Source organism: Ornithorhynchus anatinus, chromosome 1 (genome assembly GCF_004115215.2).
Source record: "Ornithorhynchus anatinus isolate Pmale09 chromosome 1, mOrnAna1.pri.v4, whole genome shotgun sequence".
Lineage (NCBI taxonomy): Eukaryota > Metazoa > Chordata > Mammalia > Monotremata > Ornithorhynchidae > Ornithorhynchus > Ornithorhynchus anatinus.
The window spans coordinates 122,322,721-122,347,876 of record NC_041728.1 but is presented as its reverse complement, the minus strand read 5'-3'; the positions used below and the strand labels follow the sequence as shown (position 1 = coordinate 122,347,876).

Here is a 25,156-nt window from a genome sequence, read left to right as displayed (position 1 = left end):
TATTTACTATTTCTTACTATAGAACAATTATATTTCTGTATGTCATTTCCCTGTAATAAATTACATTCTTACTAAGTGAGGAAGGGTAATCATAATCTCAGAAGTGTTTTATTTTGCTCTTTTTTTTTCTAATGGTACTTTTTAATTGCTTACCTTGTGCCAAGCGCTGTATGAGACATTGAGATGTTTACAAGATAACCAGGTTGAGAAGCCACGTGGCCTAGTGGATAGAGCACAAACCTGAGAATCAGATGGAGCTGTGTTCTAATCCCAGCTCCATCACTTATGTGACTTCGGACAAGTCACTTGACTTCTCTGTGCTTCTGTTGCCAAATCTGTAAAATGGGAATTAAGGCTGTGAGCCTCATATGGGACATGGACTGTACCTTGTATCTACCCCAGCGCTTGGAAGAGTGCCTGGCACATAGTAAGCACTTTACAAATACCATTAAAAAGAATGGTTAGACATAATAATGATGGCATTTGTTAAGCGCTTACTGTGTGTCAAGCACTGTTCTAAATGCTGGGGTAAATGAATAAAGCTTGTTTACTTGTATCTATTTTATTTTGTTGCCTGTCTCCCCTCTTCTAGACCGTGGGCCGTTGTTGGGTAGGGATTGTCTCTGTTGCTGAATTGTACTTTCCAAGCACTTAGTACAATGCTCTGGACACAGTAAGAACTTAATAAATATGATTGAATGAATGAATACAAGGAGATCAGGTTGTCCCACGTGGGTCTCACGTCTCAATCCCCATTTTACAGATGAGGTAACTGAGGCACAGAGAAGCTAAATGACTTGCCCAAGGTCACAAAGTAGACAAGTGGCGGTGGCGGGATCAGTACTTTTGCCGGTAGGCCATGACATAGCCCCTGTTCTACAAATGACTCAGTTAAGAAGCAGTGTTGCTCAGTGGCAAGAGCTCGGGCTTGGGAGTCAGAGGTCATGGGTTCGAATCCCGGCTCTGCCACCTGTCAGCTCTGTGACTGGGGGCAAGTCACTTCACTTCTCTATGCCTCAGTTACCTCATCTGTAAAATGGGGATTAACTGTGAGCCTCATGTGGGACAACCTGATTACCCTGTATCTTCCCCAGCGCTTAGAACAGTGTTCTGCACATAGTAAGCGCTTAACAAATACCAACATTATTATTAAGTAGGAGATAGTAGGATTTAATCTGTCCACTAAGCTCATGCTGCTTCTTGTGGACAGGGAACATGTCTACCAACTTTGTAAAGTGCTCTTCACACAGTCAGCATTCAATATATACTACTGATTGATTTATATTTGACAGTATGTGTACATGCAGATCTATTACATACATCCATATAAACACTCCTGTTTATGTAAAACTCATTTTTAGAAAGGGATTTATCTTGTAATTCTACATAGGTTAATTCTATGTAATTTCTTCCTTGTCAAAAACTATTCCAAGAGATTTCAACTCATCAAATTATATAGGAAATGGTTTGCCTGACTTCACATCAGCAAGATACTCCTCTCCTTATTAGAGTGCTTATTAAATCTGTCCTTCTGAATGGTCAGTAATAGGTCTCAATCACAAATGTAATTCTGTGCAATAAATATCAGATGAAGATTTATTACTTGGTAATTTTTGTTAGACAGACATGGACTAGTATCCCTATAATTTTAGGTGTGTGCAAAAATCACTTTGAAAGATGATTTAAAGCAGAAGTTAGCTATACAAAGGAACAATAATTCATGGGCAAAAGGGCAACATAGCATTTCACCCATTAATCAATTCACTTCAATGTAACAATTTCTAGTGTTGCAAAATTTTTCTTCTCTAATCCTGAGTAGACTATTAACTATGAATACAACAATGCCATAGGAAAAGAGCTAGAAGTTCTCCTTTCATTTAGTGATTTTTCAGAACTAGATAGAAGGAAATTGAAGATGAATTATTACTCTCATAAGATTCTTGGATAAGGTGCAAAACAATTAAGATTAAATAAATATTCTGTCATTGTTATCACCAGATTTATTTGGTAATTAGGGAGTGTAATCTCTGAACTTCAGGAAATCCTGTACTTTTTAATTCAAAAACAGGCTCGGCTCTATTTTTGGTCAGAATGCTATCTCTAGGATTTAATAAATATGCTTTTTTCCTGTTTAAATCTCTTCTCAAAAACATGTTCTGCTCTCACCATTCACAAATAGAAGTTTGCCATTTATCTTTTCTGAAATCAGGAACTGCTAAATTGCTGCATTAAAATGAATTCCTTGGATGGATTCAAATTGCATAGGTTAACAAATAAGTTAACACACTAGAGAAAAATAGAGATTCATCTTTATTTCATGATATAATTCAACCCAACCCCTCCACAGATTTCCCCCTCCTTTCCCTACTATCCCACCTCCTAGTTTTTGATGCTCATGGAAGAGACCAAAAGCACACCATGTTGTACACTGCAGCAGAGTCTTTCAGTGCAACAGCTACTCCTAGAGGTAGCAGCTCACAGTTCTTATTAATAGGAACAGTCGTGACAACAGTGATATTAAGTGGTTACAATGTGCCCAGTGTAGAGTTATATACCAGGACAGGCATAAGATTATCAGACCAGATGTGGTCCCTTTCCTACAGGGAGTTCACAGTCTAAGAGGAAGGGAGAGTGGTTATCCTCCTCCTTTTACAGAAGAGGAAACTGAGGCACAGAAAGGTTGAGTGACTTGCCCCAGGTCACACAGCTGGCCTGTGACACCGAAGGTATTAAAATCCTGGTCTCCTGAGTCTTAGGCCTATGCACTTTCTGCTAGGTCAAATCTGCTTCATTGTTATTCTTGATATCTCCAGTTCCTCAAAGAGTCAAAGTGCCCTGTTTACCCATATCGGTGATAAGAACATTTAAAATTTTTAAAGCACTCAGTCAGCTTGCCCCATCCTATCTAACCTCACTAAATTCCTACTACAGCCTAACCTGCACACTTCACTCCTCTGGTGCCAGCTTACTCACTGTGCCCCAATTTCATCTATAATAATAATAATAATAATGTTGGTATTTGTTAAGCGCTATGTGCCGAGCACTGTTCTAAGCGCTGGGGTAGACATAGGGGAATCAGGTTGTCCCACGTGGGGCTCACAGTCTTAATCCCCATTTTACAGATGAGGGAACTGAGGCACAGAGAAGTTAAGTGACTTGCCCACAGTCACACAGCCGACAAGTGGCAGAGCTGGGATTCGAACACATGAGCCCTGACTCCAAAGCCCGTGCTCTTTCCACTGAGCCACGCTGCTTCTCTATCTCACCACAGACCCCTTTCCCACGTCATCCCCATAGCCTGGAACTCCCTCCCCTTCCAAATATGCCATACCACCACTCTCTCCACCTTCAAAGCACAGTTAAGGTCACATCTTCTCCGTGAGGCTTTCCCTGATTAAGCCCTCTTTTCACTTGTTCACTGTCTCTTCTGCATCGTCTTTGCATTTGGATCTGTGACCACTGGACACTTGATATTCACCCCAACCCAAACCCAGCACTCTTATGTATATATCTTTAAAGTGTTTATTACGAATTTCTCATATTAATGTATGCCTCGCCCTCACCCACTATGGGCAGGGATCTTGTCTGCTAATTCTGTTATATTATACTCTCCCAAGCATTTAGAACAATGCTCTGCACATAGTAAGCTCTCAATAAATACCACTGATTGACTCCAATTTAATACCACTGATTGATTGACTAAAACTCCGTTTTATAGTCAAATGAAGAGTAGTGTGGTCTTCAGGAAAAAGCATAGGCCTGGGAGTCAGAGGACCTGTGTTCTAATCCTGGCTCTACCAGTTAGCTCCCTGCCATGTGACCTCAGGTAAGTCACTTAACCTCTCTGTATCCCAGTTCCGTCATCAGTAAAATGGGGATTTGATACCTGTTCTCCTTCCTGTGAGAGCCCTACGGTATAGGGACTGTGTCTGACCTGACTAGTATCTAGCCCAGCAATTAGAAGACTATTTGACACAGAGTAAACACTTAAATACTACATTCATCATAAGCACACATACTTTTCAGGAAGTTAATGGGAGGAAAAGGTACTCCACCCTTCAGCATCTTAGTACAGTGGTTTGCCCACAGTAGGTGCTCAGTAAAGACAATTAAAAGGATGAAAGAATCCCTGACACCTCCATCCTCTTGTCTGGACTAGTGTATAGGGCATGCTGTGGAAGCAGAGGTCTAAATTAGGTCTCTTGATCTCTTGAGAGCTAAATATTTTAGCTAGAACAAATTTCAGCTCAACCACTCAATCTGAACTAAAATTCCATTTAAAATGCCCGGTCTAAATGAGCTCTGAGATAGTTTGAAGTTGTGTTCAAATCATTGGTATGTATTGAGCATCTGCCTTAAACTCTTCTTAACTCTAGAGCTTGTATAATACTTCACTGCTTTTATTTTAATGTCTCTCTTACTCGCTAGACTGTGAGTTCCTTGTGGCCAGCATACATCTACCAATTTTGTTGTGGGAGAATAATTGTCCGTCTCAAATCCTACAATTACTCTTCCCCACTTCAAAGCCTTATTGAAAATTACTCTCCCCTTCTTCAAAGCCTCACTGAAGGCACATCTCCTCTAAGAGGCCTTCCCAGACTAAGCCCCACCTTTTTTCATCTCCCACTCCCTTATGAGTTGCCCTGACTCTATCCCTTTGCTCTTCCTCCCTCTTCCAGCCCCACAGCACTTATGTTCAAATTTATAATTATTTTATTTATATTCATGTCTATCTCTCCCCACTCTAGACTGTAAGCTCATTGTGATCAGGGAATGTATCTGTTTATTGTTGTATTGTACTCTCCCAAGCACTTACTTCACACAGTAAGCACTCAATAAATACCATATAAAAATTGCTCTCCAAACTCCTTGATTGAGTTGTCTACATCCACTGTCTTTAGTTCCTCTCCTTGACCCCCTCCAATCTGGCTTGTGAGAAGCAGCATGGCCTAGTGGAAAGAGCAGAAACCTGTGAGTCAGGGGACTGTAGATTTAATCTCAGCTCTGCCATTTACCTGCTGTGCGACTTTGAAATAAATTCACTTCTCTGGGACTCAATTCCCTCATCTGCAAATACAGGGATTCAACACTTTGTTAAAGTATTTGTTAAGCGTTGGGGTAGTTACAAGCTAATTAGTTGTGACATAATCTCTAACTCACATAGGGTTTACAGCCTTAATCCCCATTTTACAGATCAGATAACTGAGGAACAGAGAATTTAAGTGATTTGCCCAAAATCATAAAGCAGACAAGTGGTAGAGAGGGGATTAGAACCCCGGTCCTTCTGGTTCCCAGGACAGTGCTCTTTCCACTAGGCCTACTGCTTCTAACTTCTAAACTGTTCTGTCTCCTACTTAGAGTGTGATTCCCATGTGGGTCTTGATTATCTTGCATCTACCCCAGTGCTCAGTACAGTGCTTGGCATATAATAAGAGTATAACAAATACCCCAGTTGTGATTATCAGTATTTTTGGTTTCCCCACATTTCACTCCATGGAGTCTGCCCTCTCAAAGGTTGTCATTGTTCTCCTTCTTGACAAATCCAATGACCTCTACTCCATCTTAATTCTCCTTGACTGCTAAACTGCCTTTGAAACTGTTAACCATCCCCTTCCCCTGGAAATATCATACACCCTTGGACTCATGGCATGTTCTCTCCTGGTTCTCCTCTTATCTCTCTGGCCACTCCTTCTCACTCTATTTCATGGGCTCCTTCTCTGCCTCCCACGCCTGAACTGTGCAAGTCCCCCAAGGCTCAGTTCTGGGTCCCCTTCTATTCTCCATTTACACCTGCTCCCTTGGAGAACTCATTTGCTTCAGTGGATTCAATTACTAGCACTATTCAGAGGATTCCCAAATCTACATCTCAACCCTTACAGTTCTCCTTCTCAGCAGTCTCTTCTTCCTCCTGCCTTCAGTACAACTTTATTTGGACATCCCTCTGACACCTCATACTGAACATGTCTAAACTCCTCATCTTCTCACCCAAACCCTGTCCTCCCCATGACATTTCCATCATTGTAGACCAGGACCACCATCCTTCCTGTGTCGCAACCCCAAATCCTTGGCGTTATCCTCAATTCGTCTCTCTCATTCAACCCCCATATTCAATCTTTCACCAACTCCAGTCAGTTTATCCTTCAGAACATTGCTGAAATCCACCCTTTCCTCTCCAACCAAGTTGTTACCACGTTAATCAAAGCACTTATCCTATCCTGCCTTGATTACTGCATCAACTTCCTTGCTGACCTCCCTGCCTCTTGCGTCTCCCTACTCCAGTCCATACTTGACTCTGCTGTCTGGATGCTTTTTCTAAAAAAAAAAAAGTACAGAGCACGTATCCTCACTCCTCAAATGCCTCCAGTGGTTGCCCATTCACCTCCGCATCAAACAGAAACTCCTTACCATTTGCTTTAGGGCACTCAGTCAGTTATCCCCCTCCTACCTCACCTCACTACTCTCTCCTACTACAACTCAGCCTGCACACTTTGCTCCTCTAATGCCAGCTTACTCACTGTATTTCATTCTCATCTATCTCATGCCTCATTCATGTCCAGTCTCCATCCTGGAATGCTCTCCCTTTTCATATCAGACAATTACTCTCTCCCCACCTTAAAAACCTTATTAAAAGCACATCTCCTCCAAGAGAGGTTCCCCATTTAAGCCCTTATTTTCTCTTCTCCCACTCCCTTCTGCATCCCCCTTGTGCTAAGATTTGCACCCTTATTTATTGCACGTCTCGCCCTCCAAACTATAAGATTTCTGTGGGCAGGGAATGTGTCTATCCACTGTTTTTTATTGTACTCTCCCAAGTGCTTAGTACAGTGCTCTGCACACAGTAAGCCTTCTAAGTTAGAGTGATTAATTGAACATAGATATGTTAAAGCTAGATGTATAAACTTTAATATTCAAATAAGCAGATCACAGAACAGGAAGGGTGTAATAATATCCACAGTTTTTTGATAGCAAATATCAGGTAATGGGAGTATAAAGGTGCAATTAGAAAAGTGAATTAAACTTGAGTAGTTCTTTTGTTCACCCTAAAATCAGGTAAGATATCAGGCAGAAAATATGTTAATCAGATAGCATTAATTAGAGACATTAGAAAATTATTCCTAGCTAAAATTCTAAAATTAACTAAACACAAGAGAGGGTGGAGTAGAAGGAAGTGATTCTGTGACATTTGTGGTTGGGAAGAGGTGTTGTACATTATCAGTGATGCCAAAACAAATTCTCAGTGATGCAGAAACAGGGCTGTGAGCTCCTGGCTCGGGGGAGAACAATCACTCAATTTATCAATAGCATTTCTTGAAGCTCTTCTAGGTCCAAAGAACCGTACAGAGTGCTTGGAGATAGACATAGAAGGCCTGATTCCTGCCCTTCAGAATGTTATAATCTAGCAGAGGAGACAGACCGCTCAGTGGAAAGAGCCCGGGCTTGGAAGTCAGAGGTCATGGGTTCGAATCCTGGCTCTGCCACTTGTCGGCTGTGTGACTGTGGGCAAGTCACTTCACTTTTCGGTGCCTCAGTGACCTTATCTGTAAAATGGGGATGAAGACTGTGAGCCTCACGAGGGACAACCTGATTACCCTGTATCTCCCCCAGTGCTTAGAACAGTGCTCTGCACATAGTGAGCACTTACCAAATACCAACATTAAGAAGCAGTGTGGCTTAGTGGAAAGAGTATGGGCTTGGGAGTCAGCGATCATGGGTTCTAATCCTGACTCCGCCACTTGTCTGCTGTGTGACCTTGGGCAAGTCACTTAACTTCTCTGGGCCTCAGTTACCTCATCTATGAAATTGGGGATTAAGAAATGTGAACCCCACGTGGGACAATCTAATTACCCTGTATCTACCCCAGTGCTTAGAACAGTGCTCTGCACATAGTAAGCGCTTAACAAATACCATTATAATTATTATTATTAATAAATTATAGGGAGAAGTTAAAAAAATACATAAGGTAATTAAATAAGTGCTGCATAGGTTTATGAGTATTAAATGTTAAAATGCTCCGAAGTGGTCCGATGCAGGATCTGGATGATATAAAGTGTAGAAATTAGTAGTAATAGCATTTATTGAGCTCCTATTTGATGTGGTACAATGCATCAGGAAATTGGGATGTACAGAATAACAAAGTGACGCATTCCCCACCCACTGTGAGTTTACCTTCTAATGAGGAGACACAGACATTAGTCAGCATGGACTATTTTAATTGCAAAAAGGATTGGCAAAGAAGCAATACACAACTGTGGGGAAAGACTTTACGTTTGTGTAATATATGAGAAAGAGTGTTAGTTATGGATTCATAATGTATTCAAAAGACTGGATTTCACCATTGGAAGTGAATGTCCAGATCCACACTACCACATATATTTCAATATAATCAGGTTATGAGAAATGTAATCTCAGTTGGCTTTATGCAATATTCCTCTTTATAAAGCCTGAATTCCTCTTTCATGGTTTTAAAGTCAGAAATCTAAGCCGGTCTGCTTTCAATAGGCTTTTGCACAGAGATAGTGCCAGAATAATCATCAGCCCCATTTTCTTCTTACCAATACACACAATCAGTACAGTGCACTGTTGTGTATAACAGACCCTGCAAAATTTGTCATTTCCATGACAGATTGATTATCTAGGTTTTTTTTTAATTTCTTTGTTCCCTAGATCATTTAATTTATTGCAGTCATCTTCTGGAAATCAAAAAATCTTAAGAGCAGTTGTCATATATGTATGGAAAGATACTATAATATGCACAGATGTGAATAACTATATCAAACTGAGTTAATAAGAATATAATAAGGGTTTTCTGATAGCATCTCAATTTATTATTCTGAAGGCAAAATAGATGCATTATTAACGTTTTAAAATTTGAGGTAATTATTGCATTTTATTAAAATTTTCCCAATTTTAGCAGGTACGATTATCATTACTAACAATCTTAAATATCCTTTATCCTCAAATGAAGTGAAATCTAGTTCTGCCCAGGTGATGCTATCCACCCTGCTATTCTTTACGGGTTGGGGCTCGGGGGGAGCTCATCTTCTCCCAATCCCCCATATTCACTGGAAAAGTGGGAGGAGTTGGATAGATGAATAAATATCGAGTGCTTAAAAAGGTACAGATTCTAGTGCAGAGGCAATACAGAAGGGAAAAGGAGTAGGGAGATGAGGACTTAGTCAGGGAAAGCCTCTTGGTGGAGATGTGATTGGTAATTTGTCAAGAGGTGTCGGTGGGGGAAATAGTGGTAAACTTCAGTAGAGTGGAGGAATGGGGTCTCACCTGTGGACACTGAATCCCATGCCAGACCGTTACCTGGAAACCACCCAGACAGAATCCTGGATGCCACCTGATTGCAGAAATGCTCCCCTTCAGTTAGGATCACCTTTGACTTGAGAGGAGAATTTAAGGAGGAAGGGGAGATGTACCAGTTCTGTTTAATGCCCGGGTTGTTTTCTCCCACATGTAAATGAGGAAAAAGTCCCCATCAAGCTCAGTCCAGCCAGTAGATATCCTAGTTTAAAGCTATATTTTGAACCTAGCTTAAAATCATGTCTTTTTCTTTAATCACAAATAGAAGGCTGCTATGTTAACGGGAGCTCACAGCCCCAAATCTCTGCCCAAATATCCCCCAGAATCACTTAGGAGTGACCAGACACCTGTTAGTCTCTGCTGTATCATAAAGCCCTTCAGCTCTTTCCTTCTTGAAATGCTAGGTTCGGGACCTCTGCCCAGCATTTCCCAAATCCCTGAACCTTTATTGCTGCCAACATCTCTCATTTAAAGCCCAAGTGTCTCCCTGAAGGAGCAGGAGTCTCTGGGGACTAGCCAACCACCCCTTTCTTGGGGCTGGCTACCAGAAGCTCATGGAGAAAGTCCCGTCTCCTGTGGCATTCCAGGTCCATGAGTCTCTCGAGCACACGTTGCTTCCCTTCCAGTCCTACCTCCAGCCCTAATGAGATTTCTGATCTCAGTAACGTTTAATTGTTTTCTTGCTAGTCTCCTTATTAAGGTAACATAGCATTCCAGTTCAAACCGCTTTTCCCTAGCTGTCATACTTTTTCCCTCAGGACTCTCTGTATTTCCCTTTAGGCATTGTAGGGCTCATGTGTTTCTTGTCCTTCCTTCTCTCCCCTCAGGGCACCACAGCTTCCAGTCTCAATATGTTTGAGCCCCTCAGATGCCAGAGCATCTCTGTGCCATTTCTAACTCTCAGAGGCAGGAGGCTCCTTCATCTGGAGCCTAACTCTGTTCACTGAATTTCCAGTGCAACCTAACCTTCAGCAGGACTATCACTGATCCCTCTCTGTTTCCTAGGTCCACCTACGGTCACAGATCAGAGTCTTCCCTATGTCCTGGCTCCAAACTTCTTGTTTCAAAATAACCGAGGCCATTTTCTTTTCCAACTGTGAGGTCTCCCTACTTCGTTCCCAATGCTTCCTTCTGACTGGCTCGGTTACTTCCAGTAAAGCATTAATTAAACTATCCCCATTAAAGGGTACCATGAAGTTACTCTTTGAGATTTTCCTCTTCTTCCTTCTGAGTGTTAGGGGCTACTTTGAATGCCCATCACAGAGATATATTAGAACTTTGTTTCCTGACCTCAATTGAAAATATAAATTTTATACCAAAGGTGTTTTGTGTAACAATTCAGAATACTGGAGAGGTAGCATATCTGTTATTTCAAAGCACTAAAACCAGTATATGTTATATTAAATGACTTAACTGGCTATTAGTTAATTAGTCCACAGTGAGGGGAAGTAACATTGAGAACTACAATCAACAAGATTATACATTGAAATTAAAGTGCTTGTGTGAAAGATCATTCATATTTAAGATTAAGGCAAGGTGTTATGAATGTGGTCCAGAAAGCCACCTTGTAGTTCAAGTTTGGAGGAACAAGAAAAATGACCATTTTTCCAAAATGAAATACAGCTGAAACAAAATTAAGGCCTAGGTCTGAGATGCCTGACAAGTCATTATGTTATCCAGACTTAACAGCATGTCTTTTCTTCATATAATAAAATCCTGTACTACTTGATTGCGTGACGAAAATGGACACTTCACAGCTTAACATCAGCTTACATGGAATTTCAAAGTACCCTAATTGATGAAATACAATATGAACTGTAACATGATTGGAATTATGGTAACCATTAGGGGAAAGAAAGCCTTTGAATCAGAATTCCTGGTCAAATTGGATTACATAGGACCATGAAATGCAAATTATAGGTGCAGAGCTGAAAGAATGATTCAAGAATAGCCATAGTGAAATAAAACAATGCCAAAAGGCCAAATCCAGAATTTTTACTCTTTTATGTAGAAAACTAACTTCAAGATTGATGGGGTAGCGAGTTTATAGGCTTCTACATTTTCCCAGATATCCCTGAATGGCAGATTTTCTTTCTCAAGCTGAAAGTACCTATTTCTAATGGTAAAAAGGCACTGGATCTAAACTTTGGGATGATTTGCCACCAATAAATTCGTATTAATGGGCTCTTTCCAAACTTTAACATTGAAATCTTAAGGAGTTTAGAAAACAAGGCTATTGAAAAAGCTGCACATGTTCGATTTATACCAAAATGAAACTGTTCAAGGGTTCCTGAGTTACTGATGGTCCTTTAAGAAAACATTCCCTTAACAAATGATGGTATTGAGATGACTTGAATGACTCCCTGACTCTCCTCCCTGCTGTTATTTGATCTTCATCATAAATAGGGAGTCTTCTTCCTTCTTTAGTACATTTATAAGAAATGCAATATATTCTTAAATATGACACTAAGAGCATCTGCCGTGGGGTGAATCTTAGGAAAGCATATTTTGAGATTATGATGCTAGAAATCCCCCCAAGTTCATATTATATGAATTTATCTAAAATCAGAACATAACAAATAAGCAAGTCACCTGCATGTCAGGATCCTGAAATAAAATACAGTTCTAAATATTGTTCACCTTAATGAACTGAAGAAACTTTCTGGGAACTTGCATTTGATGTTAGCTTCTAGTATTGAAGCCTTGGTTTAGAGAGTCAATGAGTGTTCATAATATAGCAAAAGTAGGAAAACTAATTTCAGACTAACAACATATGCATATAGATGTTCACTTTATATATCTTTTAAAGAGATATTTTCAGAAGAAAAATTCTAAGTGTTATTCATCCCAATATGTTTGGATAAGAATTAGGAAAAAAATGCACTCACTTTGCAGACCATATAGAATGCCATCAATGTTTTCATATGGTTAAAAAGATGTCAGTTAAAATTAATTTTTCTACTAAATTGCAGCTGATCACTTTTTACACCAGTGAGTCTGTATGGATTTACATCTCTGAGATGAAGCTAGGAGGATGGCAATATCATTATGTTTCAGTATACAGAAAAGCTTGTACTTTGTGGATGCTTTGTTTCTTTTCACTGTTTCTCTACGGAGCTGCAACCTCCAATGTAAATCAGCTACTGCCTAGGCAGAACCTAATTTTCTTAGCTTGTTTCTTTCTAAGCTTACTTCCAAAGACTGCATTTACCTGTCACGAGAGTCTCTTCTCCAGATCCTTGACATCCGTCCTCGTCATCACAATCACCACTTGATTCAGCCTCTTCACTTCTCCCATCCCCGCTGCCAAGATCCCTGGAAGCCCACATCTCTGATTTCATCTTTTTCTTCTCTGTATCCAACTAGAATAAAAAAAAAAACACAGAATACTTAAGTGGCATGTTTTGTTGTTAATCCCCAAACTCTCAATTCCTTTCACATGAACATTTCTTGGGAAGGGAGTTTTCTTTCCATTTTAATTTGACATTTAACTTCCAATTATCTAGATTATTGTCAGAGAAAAGTGAGCACCCACATGGATTTGAATCAGCTTGGTAAGTGTTTAATGATCAGATGGAAAAATCCATTTAAATTTGAGTGTCAGCACCCATCTGATGCACTACATAAAAATAATTCTTAATAATAATGATAATAATAATGATAATGGTATTTCTTAAGCCCTTAGACCCTGTATTAAGTGCTGAGGTATATAGAAGATAATCAGGCCCGGCAGTTCCTGTCCCACAGGGACTTCACACTTTAGGGGAGGAAGGACAATTATTTAATTCCTATTTTACAGATGAAGAAACTGAAGCTCAAAGAAGTTAAATGGAGACTGTAGCTGTAAACAACTCATTGTGCCTTAAATGGCAAACAGAAACCAGTTTTAATAAACCTCCAGAGTTTTGGTAGTTTACATGATGACTAGGAAATGCTTCTATTACTAAAAAGTCATTGCCATTCTTTTCTCTGGTGGTCATTTAACCTTTCTAGTTTGGAAAAGTGAATTTTCCTGTATACCTTCTCTGAAAATCCATTCAACGTTGCAGTGTTGTTGGAAGGATATGGGTGGGGGTGTGTTTTATCCATATATAGCCCTGGAGAGGTATAAAACACTCTCCAATTGTGGATATTCATTGCTTCACAAGCTGCCTGTTGGTAAGACATATTCACAAGCGGAAACCCTGACATTATGGAGGGCTGAAGCTAAATTTTCCTTTGTTATTTGAAAGAAAAAAATCTGTATATGAAAGAGAAAGGGCTTTTACATTACCTCACAGATTGTTATTATGTCACAACAATAAAAGAACAAAGAGTCATTCATTCTTTAGCAGCAAACCCTCTGGATGATAAAATCCTCGCTATTTTTAAATGGTGAATGGAGCAGATGACAAGTTTAATGAAGACATTTAACAGTGTTGGTAACAGAAGGAAGGATTAGTAACTAGTGAAGTAACAGCATCTTCAATAGTTCCATTGTAAAGACACCATTTCAATGCCAGGTCAGAAGGGCATGCATGTATGTATTTTGGCTTGCAATATAAACAGCTTTATACTTGTATTTTTCCTAGATGCAATGGTTAGTTCAAATATGTCATTGTTCATGGGTCTGAATTTTAATCACTTGGTTGAACAATGAAGACTATATTAAATGTTTTTCAATAACATCACACATACATTACAAATATAAAGTTTATATTGTGTATATTTTACAATATTTAATCAAATCATTTTCCAATTTTCCATAGATTATTGTTGTAATGTGAATGCATATCTCCTATAAAAATGAAAATCTTACGTCACAGTTAAGATCTATAAATGGAGCTGTGTTTGTAGTAAAATGCACAAACCGTTAAAATATTTTTGCTAAGCTTCAGTTTGCACTATCCTGAAGTAACACCATTCGATTAAAGTTAAAGACATACACTTCTGGTTGACAGATTGAAATCCACTACAAGAGTCCTGAAAATAGGTTTATGATATTTCATTCTGAAGGTGTGACCCTGAGTGCTTATAGAATCTGAAATTGTAGCCACTGCTATGATTTGAATATGTTTGACAGCAAGTCCACCTGTTAATCATTCACAAAGCGTTTGAGCTGTCTTTTACCCTGGTGTTTTCAGAGACCAAAAAAGACATTTGACATGCAACATTTAGTATCTGAAAGCAAAGCATGATCTTTTCTCAAGACCCTGACAATCAGTTTTCTATTGAAACCACTGTGCTAAAAGATGCATTACCTTCTCCTGAGAATCTCTGCTGCTGACTTGTGCAGGGATAGTGTTAAGACCCTGCTTTAGATAATATCATAAATGCCTCAATTCTTCCCTCTCGATTAAAGTGAAGCCCAACTCTGCATGCTTAATCTGCTCCATAAAAATGTTCTCTAGAAGCAATCATCAGGTCAAAAGTGACTAAAGTAGAAAAAAACAATATCTTGCTTTGTTCTTGAACCATGGTGGCAAATATTTTCCATGTGAACCAAACAAAATCATTGCTTTATCCACAGGGTTTATTGGTGCTTTGTCCCAGGACCAATGCCATGTCAATTCACACTCCAAACAGGAAGACAAGCCATTTTGGTATAAAACATTCCAGGCCAATCTCATCTTTGAGGCAATTTTATCTTACATTCCCCTCTACAGATGCATTTAATTCTTTTTTTTTTCTTTTTTTCAGTTCTTTGAATTTATTCCATAAATGATTTTTTTCTCAATGGAAAGAAAATTCCACTGAATTGCTCTGGCATCTGTTCCTTTGTGATCTCTTGTGCCTTGCCTTTCAGATTCCAGGAAGAAAGGTATTATATAACCCCTCAAAATTATATATAAATACAAAATACTATTGTGTTTCCCACTAACTTATAAGCTTGTATATAGTTCTCTAGTATAGTCTCGTTGGCAATATGTATTACTCCAGAGGAACATTCTCTTACCTCATTTATCCCCTATACTTGCAGACATGCTGTCTGAGACTTGAATAAAAATGATGGCTCTTTGACAATCAATCAATTGTATCTACTGAGTGCTTACTGGGTTTAGAGAACTGTACTAAGTGTTTGGGAAAGTATAACACAACAGACACATTCCCTGCCCACAAAGAGCTTACAGTTTTTATTCAGGAGACTTTCTGATGGTTGTTCTCTGTCTCTTTTGTAAAATCACTAGTGCAGTAAGTTGCATTCTAGTTCCCACTAGGTTGTAAATCTGATGATTAGTAATAGTGCATTAAATTTATTTTGACATTAAATAATCATTAATAATCTTTATGAACCAATTAAAAACTATCCAATAAATTTTAACCATGTCTTTCCTTGATCAGTTGTATAGCTTATAACTATGATGTCCTTGTAAAAACATTATTAGCCTTTTGTTTCATTCTTTTAATTCTCTGAAAGTGAATGGAATAAGTCAATTATCTGTTGGCATTGTGAGTCCAATCATTTGAATTACATTTCCTTTTCAGTTTGTTTCATCAGCAAATTTTTTCACCTGGCTGAACTTTTCTTCTTCTAAGATGTCATTTATGATACAGTAGACTAAACTGTTCCAGGTCCTTGTGGATTTCATTAAGGAATTGTCTGTATTCTCTCCAAATCATTTCCATTCAACATTGACCAGCATCTTCAACTCTCATTCCAACCTATTTTTTAATCACTTAATGTATTTTTATTCTAAAAATAGGAATTCCAGTAAAATGCATCATACGCACACACACATATGTTTTTGCACTTTTTAAGTTGTTTGTTTGCTCCCTCTCAAAGTGTGTAAAAGTTGCTAACTGTGTGAGAGGCAAGTCTTTGAAAATTATGCTGAACTGGATAGGAATATTTCCTCTATTGACAGTTCTACCTTCATACTATGTGGAATAACTGCAGTTAGTCCTTTCGGAGAAAATATATGTAACCAAATTAAGGAGTTAGCTTGTAGTACAGGTGGTATTTATGAAATGCTTACTCAGTGCCACACACTGTAATAAGCACCAGAATAGGTAAAAGATAATCAGGTCGGACACATTCCCTATCCCTTATTGGGACAATACTCTAAAAGGCACAGTTGGAAAGTTAAGTATAATATCATAATATCCTGATTGGATTATTATGTCAGCCTCATCTCTGATCTCCCTTTCTCCTGATCCTGTCTCTTCCCGCTCCAGTCTATATTTCACTCCACTGCCCAAATAATCTTTCTACCAAAATGCTCTGGGCATGTCACTCCCCTCCTCAAAAACCTCCAGTGGTTGCCTATCAGCCTTCACATGAAACAAAAACTCGTCACTTGGCTTCAAAGCTTTCCATCACCTTGAGCCCTCCTACCTCACCTCCCTTCTCTCCTTCTACTGCCCACTCCATACACTCCACTCCTCTGCCGCTAGCCTCCTCACAGTCCCTTGTTCGCAATTGTCTCACTGTCAACCCCTGGCCCACGTCCTACCACTGACCTGGAATGCCCTCCCTACTCACATCCAGCGAACTAGCTCTTTTCCCCTCTTCAAAGCCCTACTGAGAGCTCACCTCCCCCAGGAGGCCTTCCCAGACTGAGCCCTCCCTTTCCCTCTGCTCCTCCTCCCCTTCCCATTCCCCCTTTTCCCCCTTCTGCTCTTCCCCTTCCCCTCCCCACAGCACTTGTGCCTATTTGTATATATTATTTATTACTCTATTTCTTTTGTTAGTGATGTGTATATATATCTATGATTCTATTTATCTTGATGATATTGATGCTGGACTACTTGTTTTGTTCTGTTCTGTTTTGTTGACTGTCTCCCCCATTTAGACTGTGAGCCCATTGTTGGGCAGGGATTGCCTCCATCTGTTGCTGAATTGTACATTCCAAGTGCTTAGTACAGTGCTCTGCACATAATAAGCGCTCAATAAATGCAACTGAATGAATGAATTAAAGTGATTTGCTCAAGGTCTAGTAGCAGGTAAGAGGCAGAGCTGGGATTAGAAACCAGGTCCTCCAAATCCCAGGCCTGTCCTCTTTCCACTAGGCCATGTTGTTATCTTTGTAGCCACTGGCCAGACAGTACCCTGGCCAAGTATAGTGCCAAGTGTTTAATACAGTGCCAAGTGCTTAGTACAGTGCTCTGCATATAATAAGTACTCAATAAATACGATTGCATGAATGAATACTCTCTCAGACACACATGAAATAGCATTATCCTGCAGGCTTCAGAGAGGCAGAAAAAAGTGCAAAAGAGGGAGGAAGCAGATCTAATGGCTTCCAGTACAATAACTGGTCTATGTAACCTAGAAGACAGAGCAAAGGGTTTAGAATTCAGGAGACAGAGATTCTGGCTCCGTCACCTTCCTGCTGTGTGTACCTGAGAAGATCACTTAATTTATCTGTGCCTCACATTCTTCATCTGTAAAATGGGAATACGATCCATTTTCCCTCTACCTTAGACTTGTGAGCCTTATGTGGGATAGAAACTACATCCAATCTCCTTGCATTGTACCTATCCCAGGGCCTGGCAAATGGTTTCCTCTTACCTAATCCACAATTATTATTTTTACCCTTCTACCCACCCACACTTTTTTGTGCCTCCATCAAAAATTCAAGAGCTTGTGGGAGATCAGACAGTCCAGACACTGTGAGTGCATGCTTTAGAGATGAAACAAATAGCCTAGGTTTCACTCTGTCTTATGCCTTTACCTCCCAATATTTCCAGCCATCTTGGTTATTTTATACTCTATCTCACTTTACCCCATGCTTTTCTCACAAGAGAAAGGTTTCCATGAACCCCTAACTCCCTCTCTCAAGAGGCAGGGAGAGTGATATTCAAACATGACTCATATAGCTTTGAGGCACATTCCCATTTATCTTGAGTATTTTCAATTTCACATATATATCCTTTATTATAATTTTGTATTTCCTCATTTCATTCTGCTTCCTGCATGGTGCCAAAATTTAAACTTTGCAAATGCAGAGTCACACATCCTAGAGTCTAAAGGTTAATTGAAAGCCACACTTATTTTTTGTAGCAGTTGATTATGGATATAATGGGATTATTTCATCTGAGGGTCAAACTTGCACTGTCATATATCTCAGTATAACCACATCCTTATTTTGCTGAAATTAACTCTAGATCATTTTTCTCTCTGGGACAGTTTTGAAAAGAGGCTCTTCAAGTGACTACAGTCATACTTTTTCAAAAGATTATGGGCATGACTAGCTCAAATGTCACTGAGCTAACCCTCTTGTGCAACTGTGTCAGAATGCCCTGAAATTCATAAACATGTTTACCAAACTTCATAGAGCTCCTCATGGTTTAACAATGTGCTTTCACTTTTTTCACAAAATACATGTCCAATTTCAAAATACCATCAAGAGTAATTTATCTATTTTGAATTATTTTGAGCTCATATGCAGATAATCCTCTAAAAAATAACCCCTGAAGTAAATTGATTTCTCAACACTTTAAAATATAACCCCCCAAAATTGGTGTTAGAGTGTGACAAAGACTAGGAGTTAAATATTTGAAAGAGAACTTAACTTTGGCCCATGGACATCAATACTAAACCTTCAACCTTCACTCAATAATAAACTCTTAATCTTCCCACCCAAACCCTGCTTTGTCCCTGACTTTATTATAACTGTAGACAGCGCCACCAACCTCATTGTTTCACATGCCCATAACCTTGACATTATCCTCGACTCATCACTCTTATTCAACCCACATATTCAGTCAGTCACAAAATCCTGTCCATTCAACTTTCACGACATCGCTAACATCTGTCTTCCTCTCCATCCAAACTGTTCCCACATTAACCTTAGCATTTATCCTGTCCCACCTTGATTACTGCTTCAGCCTCCTTGTTGACCTCCCTGCCTCTTGCCGCTCCTCACTTCAGTTCAAAGTTCACTGGGCTGCCCAGAGCATTTTTCTATAAAAACATTCAGTACATGTTTCCCCAGTCCTCAAGAACCTCCACTGATTGCCTATAAACCTCTGCATTAAACAGAAATTCCTTATCATTGACTTTAAAGCACTCTATAACTTTGTCTTCTCCTTCCTCAGCTCTCTGATTTCCTATACAACCCAGATCACACACTTGGCTTCTCTAATGCCAACCTACTCACTATACCTTGATCTCATCTATCTCACTGCCGGTCACTTGCCCACATCCTGCCTCTAGTCTGGAACACTCTCCCTCGTCATATCCAACAGATGATCACTCTTCGCTCCTTCAAAAGCTTATTAAAAACTATCTTTTCCAAGAGGCCTTCCTCGATTAATCCCACATTTCCTTTTCTCCCATTCCCTTATGTTTCACCCTTACACTTGGGGCTGCACTCTTTATTCAGCTCACATTTATTCAGTTCACCTCCAGTCTCACAGAACTTATGTACATATCCACAATATATGTATTTAATATTATTGTCTTTCTCCTCCTCTAGACTGTAAACTCACTATTGTTAGCGAATATGTCTCACCAACTCTGTTGTATTGTACTCTCTCAAGCACTTAGTAAAGTGGTCTGCTCATAGTAAGAGCTCACTGAATATGATTGATTGATTGATTATTAAGTTCCTCACATTTGAATATGATGTGAAATTCAACCTGAGGAATTGACATATAAGCTTCTCATGTGCAGAGAACGTCTTGTGCTTTATTTGTACTTTCCATGTACCTAGAACACTGCTCAGTAAACACTATTGCTATAAGAACTAGTTAGGTTAATATGGTGGTTAAGATAATGGGAAAGGCTGTTTCCCTGTATATACTGATGCTAATATTTCACACTGTCATATCTCTTTGCAAAGAACTTTCAAGCATCCTTCCCGCAAAAAAAAAAAAAAATCCATCCTGATGTGCTTGTGCAGTCAATCAATCAATCAATTGCATTTATTGAGCCCTTACTATGTGCAGAACACTGTACTTAGTTCTTGTGAGAGTACATTATAGCAGATTTGGTAGGTACGTACTTGGCCCTCTTAAAGAGATAAAGGTTCCTAGGGAGATTGGATAGGGTAGGAAGGATCTGAGAATGTTTCATTTCTAGAAGGTCTTTTCCTGTAAGCAAAATTAAGAATGAAAAGCCAATTTTGGCAAGAGGGAGAACATATAACCTGAGATTTTTCACCTGGCCAACATAAAAACTCTAACAATTTTATAGAAACTGAAAATAAAAGTTATTTTCTTGTTCAGAAGAATGAGGAAAAGGAGGGAAAGGAGGAGGAGTAGAAGGAGAAGGTGGAGGAGGAGAAGAAGGAGAAGAAAGGAGAAGAAGAAATGAGTAAGCTTTGGTATTTTTTTTTGAAATAATACTTGTTTAGCATTTACTACTAAGCAACACTGTATGAAGGGTTGTGGTAGATACAAAACCATCAGGTTGGACACAGTCCCTGTCTCACAGTCAAAGTCAGCAGGAGGATAATTTAACCCCTAATTTAAAGCTCAGGTAACTGAGGCACAGGGAAGTTAAATGACTTGTCCTCCTTACGGTGAGGGAACATGTCTACCACCTCTGTTATATTCTCCCAAGCACTTAGTATAGCCCTCTGCATATAGCGAGGACTCAGTAGAAAAGCAGCATGGCTCAGTGGAAAGAGCACGGGCTTGGGAGTCAGAGGTCATGGGTTCGAATCCCTGCTCTGCCACTTGTCAGCTGTGTGACTGTGGGCAAGTCACTTCACTTCTCTGTGCCTTAGTTCCCTCATGTGTAAAATGGGGATGAAGACTGTGAGCCTCACGTGGGACAACCTGATTACCCTGCATCTCCCCCAGCGCTTAGAACAGTGCTCTGCACATAGTAAGCACTTAACAAATACCAACATTATTAATATGTACTATACACAGATAGACTGAATAAATACAATTGATTGAGTGACTGATTCACAGGGGAGGGTCACTGATAGGTCATTGTTTAAAAGTAGTCTGAAACTCAGTCACTCTACGTTATACATTCACTGTAGGCCTTAGCACTGAGGCATTATGCTGATAAAAAATGGCTTATCTTTCTCTATGCCCTTAAGGAGCCCACAGTTTGGTGACAGAAGATGGAAATATGCAATCAACAAATTTGTAATGGCAAATCATACTTGCAATCCTAAGCAAATGAGGCTCAACCTAATACTATGGACAAGAAATATTTCTGTTAACGTGATCATGGGTAAATGGGGTCAATAAAATATTTGTTAGAATGAGTTCAGAAGTACGAAATGGCAGCCAGATTCTCAGTTGTCAATCTGGATTTGTCAGAGTTTGAGTTCTAATAGTATGATATCAATGGAATCAATCCAGCCAGTGGGATCTATTGAGCACTTACTGGGTGCAGAGCACTGGACTAAGCACTGAGGAGAAGACAATAGTATGAGTATAGATGATCCCCGCCCTCAAGGGAGCATGAGAAACAGCATAGCCTAGTGGAAAGAGCACAGGTCTGCAAGTCAGAAGGACCTGGACTCTAATTCCAACCCTGCCACTTGTTTGCAGTATGACCATGGGCAATAATAATAATGTTGGTAATTGTTAAGCACTTACTATGTGCAGAGCACTGTTCTAAGCACTGGGGTAGATATAGCAGTGTGGCTCAGTGGAAAGAGCACGGGCTTTGGAGTCAGAGGTCATGGGTTCAAATCCCGGCTCGGCCATTTGTCAGCTGTGTGACTTTGGGCAAGTCACTTAACTTCTCGGTGCCTCAGTTACCTCATCTGTAAAATGGGGATGAAGACTGTGAGCCCCACGTGGGACAACCTGATTCCACTGTGTCTACCCCAGCACTTAGAACAGTGCTCGGCACATAGTAAGCGCTTAACAAATTCCAACATTAAATTCCAACATTAACATTACAGGGTAATCAGGTTGTCCCACGTGGGGCTCCCAGTCTTAATCCCCATTTTACAGATGAGGTAACTGAGTCACAGAGAAGTTAAGTGCCTTGCTCACGGTCACACAGCTAAGAGGCAGAGCAGAGATTCAAACCCATGACCTCTGACTCCCAAGCCCGGGCTCTTTCCCCTGAGCCATGCTGCTTCTCTGCAAGTCACTTCACTTCACTTACTTCATCTGTAAAATGGGGATTAAGACTGTGAGCCTTGTGTGGGAAATGGACTGTGTCCAAGCTGATTAGCTTGTATCTTCCTAGTTCCTAGTTTAGTGCCTGACATATAGTAAGCACTTAACAAATACCATTAAAAATACTTTGTGACCTTATTGTTAATGGAGATCAGTGATTGATAGGCTGATCTTTTGATACCCAGGCTTGTGTTTTTTCTGCTAGTCTTATGAGGCCTTCCAGACTGAAAAAAATGATAGAGAAGGAGCATGGCCTAGTGGATAGAGCATGGACCTGGGAGTCAGAAGGACCTGGATTCTAGCTCTGGCTCCACTACTTGTCGGATGCAAGACCTTGGGCAAATCACTTAACTTCTATGTATCCCAATTACCTCATCTGTAAAATGGGGATGAAGACTGTGAGCCTCCTGTGGGACATGGACTGTGCCCAACCTGATGACCTTCTATCTAACCCAGTGCTTAGGACAGTGCCTGGGACATAGTAAGCACCTAACAAATACCAAAAAAATAAAGAATGATAACCGCTTCCTCAACTCTGCTAGACCTCGCTCATCTCTGCCAGACAGGTTTCCCTGGCCAGTGGTTCCCACAGGTGGCTAGTAAGCAGGCTGGTGGGCAGCAGAATGCAGTGATCCAACACCTTTAATAGAGGGATATATCTACTCAAGCTCTAATTATGTGTAATATTGGTGTTATATATAATATTGGTACATGATCATAGAAGTTAATGACAAATAAGAATAATTTCTTAAAATATTTAAGCACTGATTTATGTGCTGTACTAAGCACTGGGGTAGTAATAATAATAATAATAATAGAATTGTTAAATGATTACTATTTGCCAGGCACTGTACTAAGCACTGGGATGAATACAAGCAAATCCGGTTGGGCATTGTACCTGTCCCCTGTGGGGTTCAAAGTCTTAATTCCCATTTTACAGATGAGGGGACTGAGCCACAGGGAAGTGAAGTGACTTGCCTGAGGTCACACAGCAAAGAAGTGGTTGAGCCTGGATTAGAACCTATGACCTTTTTACTCACATGCCTGTATTCTTATCAACTACTCCATGCTACTTCTCAAGATAATCAGGTCTTACCTCTGGAGCTCACAGTTTAAGGAGGGAAAACAGGTATTGACTCTCCATTTTTCAAAGGAAGGAAATGAGGCACAGAGAAGTTAAATGACTTGCCCAAGGTCACCCAGGAGGAAAATGGCATATTAGAACTCTGGGATTAGAACCTGGGATTAGATCTCAGGTCATCTGTCTCCCAGGCCCTTGCTCTTGTTACGAAGAGGCAGAGTTCCAGGACCCGTGTATTTAAGGGTGGGGCACAGCTCTACCAACCCCCCTCGTTGATTTGTAATGCCATCTTAAATGCCACAAGACAGGGAGGAGTGAAAGAGACATTGCATGGATCACCCAACATCACTCTCTCACACCCTTAACAAATAGTTACTACAGGGACCCCTGTTAAATTGATTTCTTTTTCTGTTTTTTGTTTTTTTTTTTTGCCATAGAACTGGGAGATTTTAGAGTTTGATTTCGAGATCCCTGCAAAGTTCAACTCGGCTCAAATATCTCAAGTTCTTTCTCTTCCTTTTCCACTCAGCACTTGAAGTACTCTCGTTAACTTGAATACTGAGCTTAAAGCACATTTCAATAGCTCTTTATTCTCTTTTTGGTATTATTAATGAGAGCTCTCTGTTAGCAAAAGGTATCTTTGTTGAGGAGGATGCAAATGATAACACTTTGAAAATTATTTTCAAACATGCATAAAGTAACTCAGAGTACTTTGCTGTTGGTGCATATTTACAATTGCTTTTGTTCATATCCTACAATGTGTTTTTTTTAACACTAACATTTTAAAATATGTTTACATTTTTTGGCATTTTGGGGGGATCTTAAGAAGGCATTATTATGATTTATATCATACCATATGAATCCCTATAATTCATTCTGTGCTCTTTCACTTGACATTCAATTTACAAGGACTCCAATTAAGAGTCCTAAACAAAGTATAATATTAAAGGCAAAAGTGCTTCACTTCTATTCCCTCTGTAACTCTTCCACTATCTTATTTGCTTTTATCCTTTCACTTCCTTTTTTAATTATGGTACTTGTTACTATATGACAAGCACTGTTCTAATTACTGGGGTTGATAGGAGATAGTCAGTTCTGACACAGTCTCTGTCCTACATAGGGGTCATGGCCTAAATTGGAGAGTATAGGGTCTAATCTCCATTTTACAGATGAGGTAACTGAAACAGAAAAGTGACTTGTCCAAGGTCACAGAGTAGTCAAGCGGCAGAGGAAGGATGAGAAGCAATATGTACTAGTGGAAAGAACATTGACCTTCCAGTCAGAGGGCCTGGGTACACATCGTGGTTCTGACAATTGTTTACTGTGTGAAGTTGGTCAAAATGCTTATCTTCTCTTTCCCTCACTTTCCTCAAGTGTAAAATGGTGAGTAAATACTATACCCTCCTTCTTAGACTGTGAGCCACCTGTGGGACAAGGACTGTGTTCAACCTGATAAACTTTTATCCACCCCAGAGCTTAGAACTGTGCTTGATAAATAATAAGCACTCAACGACTACCACAAAACAAACAACCTATATGTTCAGACACCCAGTCCCATGCTCTTTCCACAAGCCTATACTGATGGTCTTCATTTCATTTATTCCCAATTTTCCTTTTTTGAGATGCAGCATGGCCAAATGAGAAGCAGTAAAGAACACGGACCTGGGAGTCAGAGGACCTGGTGCCACTTGTTTGCTGTGTGACCTGGGGCAAGTCACTTAACTTCTCTTTGCTTTACTCATCTGC

At 39.8% G+C, this 25,156-nt stretch overlaps 1 protein-coding gene across 2 annotated transcripts in view; it reads right to left on the bottom strand.

Annotated features, from left to right (window-relative positions):
* Nucleotides 1-25,156, bottom strand: part of LOC114814718 (glypican-5-like) — an 866,559-nt gene that overhangs the window by 236,758 nt on the left and 604,645 nt on the right. For both annotated transcript variants that reach the window (XM_029073932.2, XM_029073939.2), the window contains one exon: nucleotides 12,521-12,671. In XM_029073932.2, coding sequence (XP_028929765.1) covers nucleotides 12,521-12,671 — 151 coding nt within the window. The remainder of the gene's footprint in view (nucleotides 1-12,520; nucleotides 12,672-25,156) is intronic.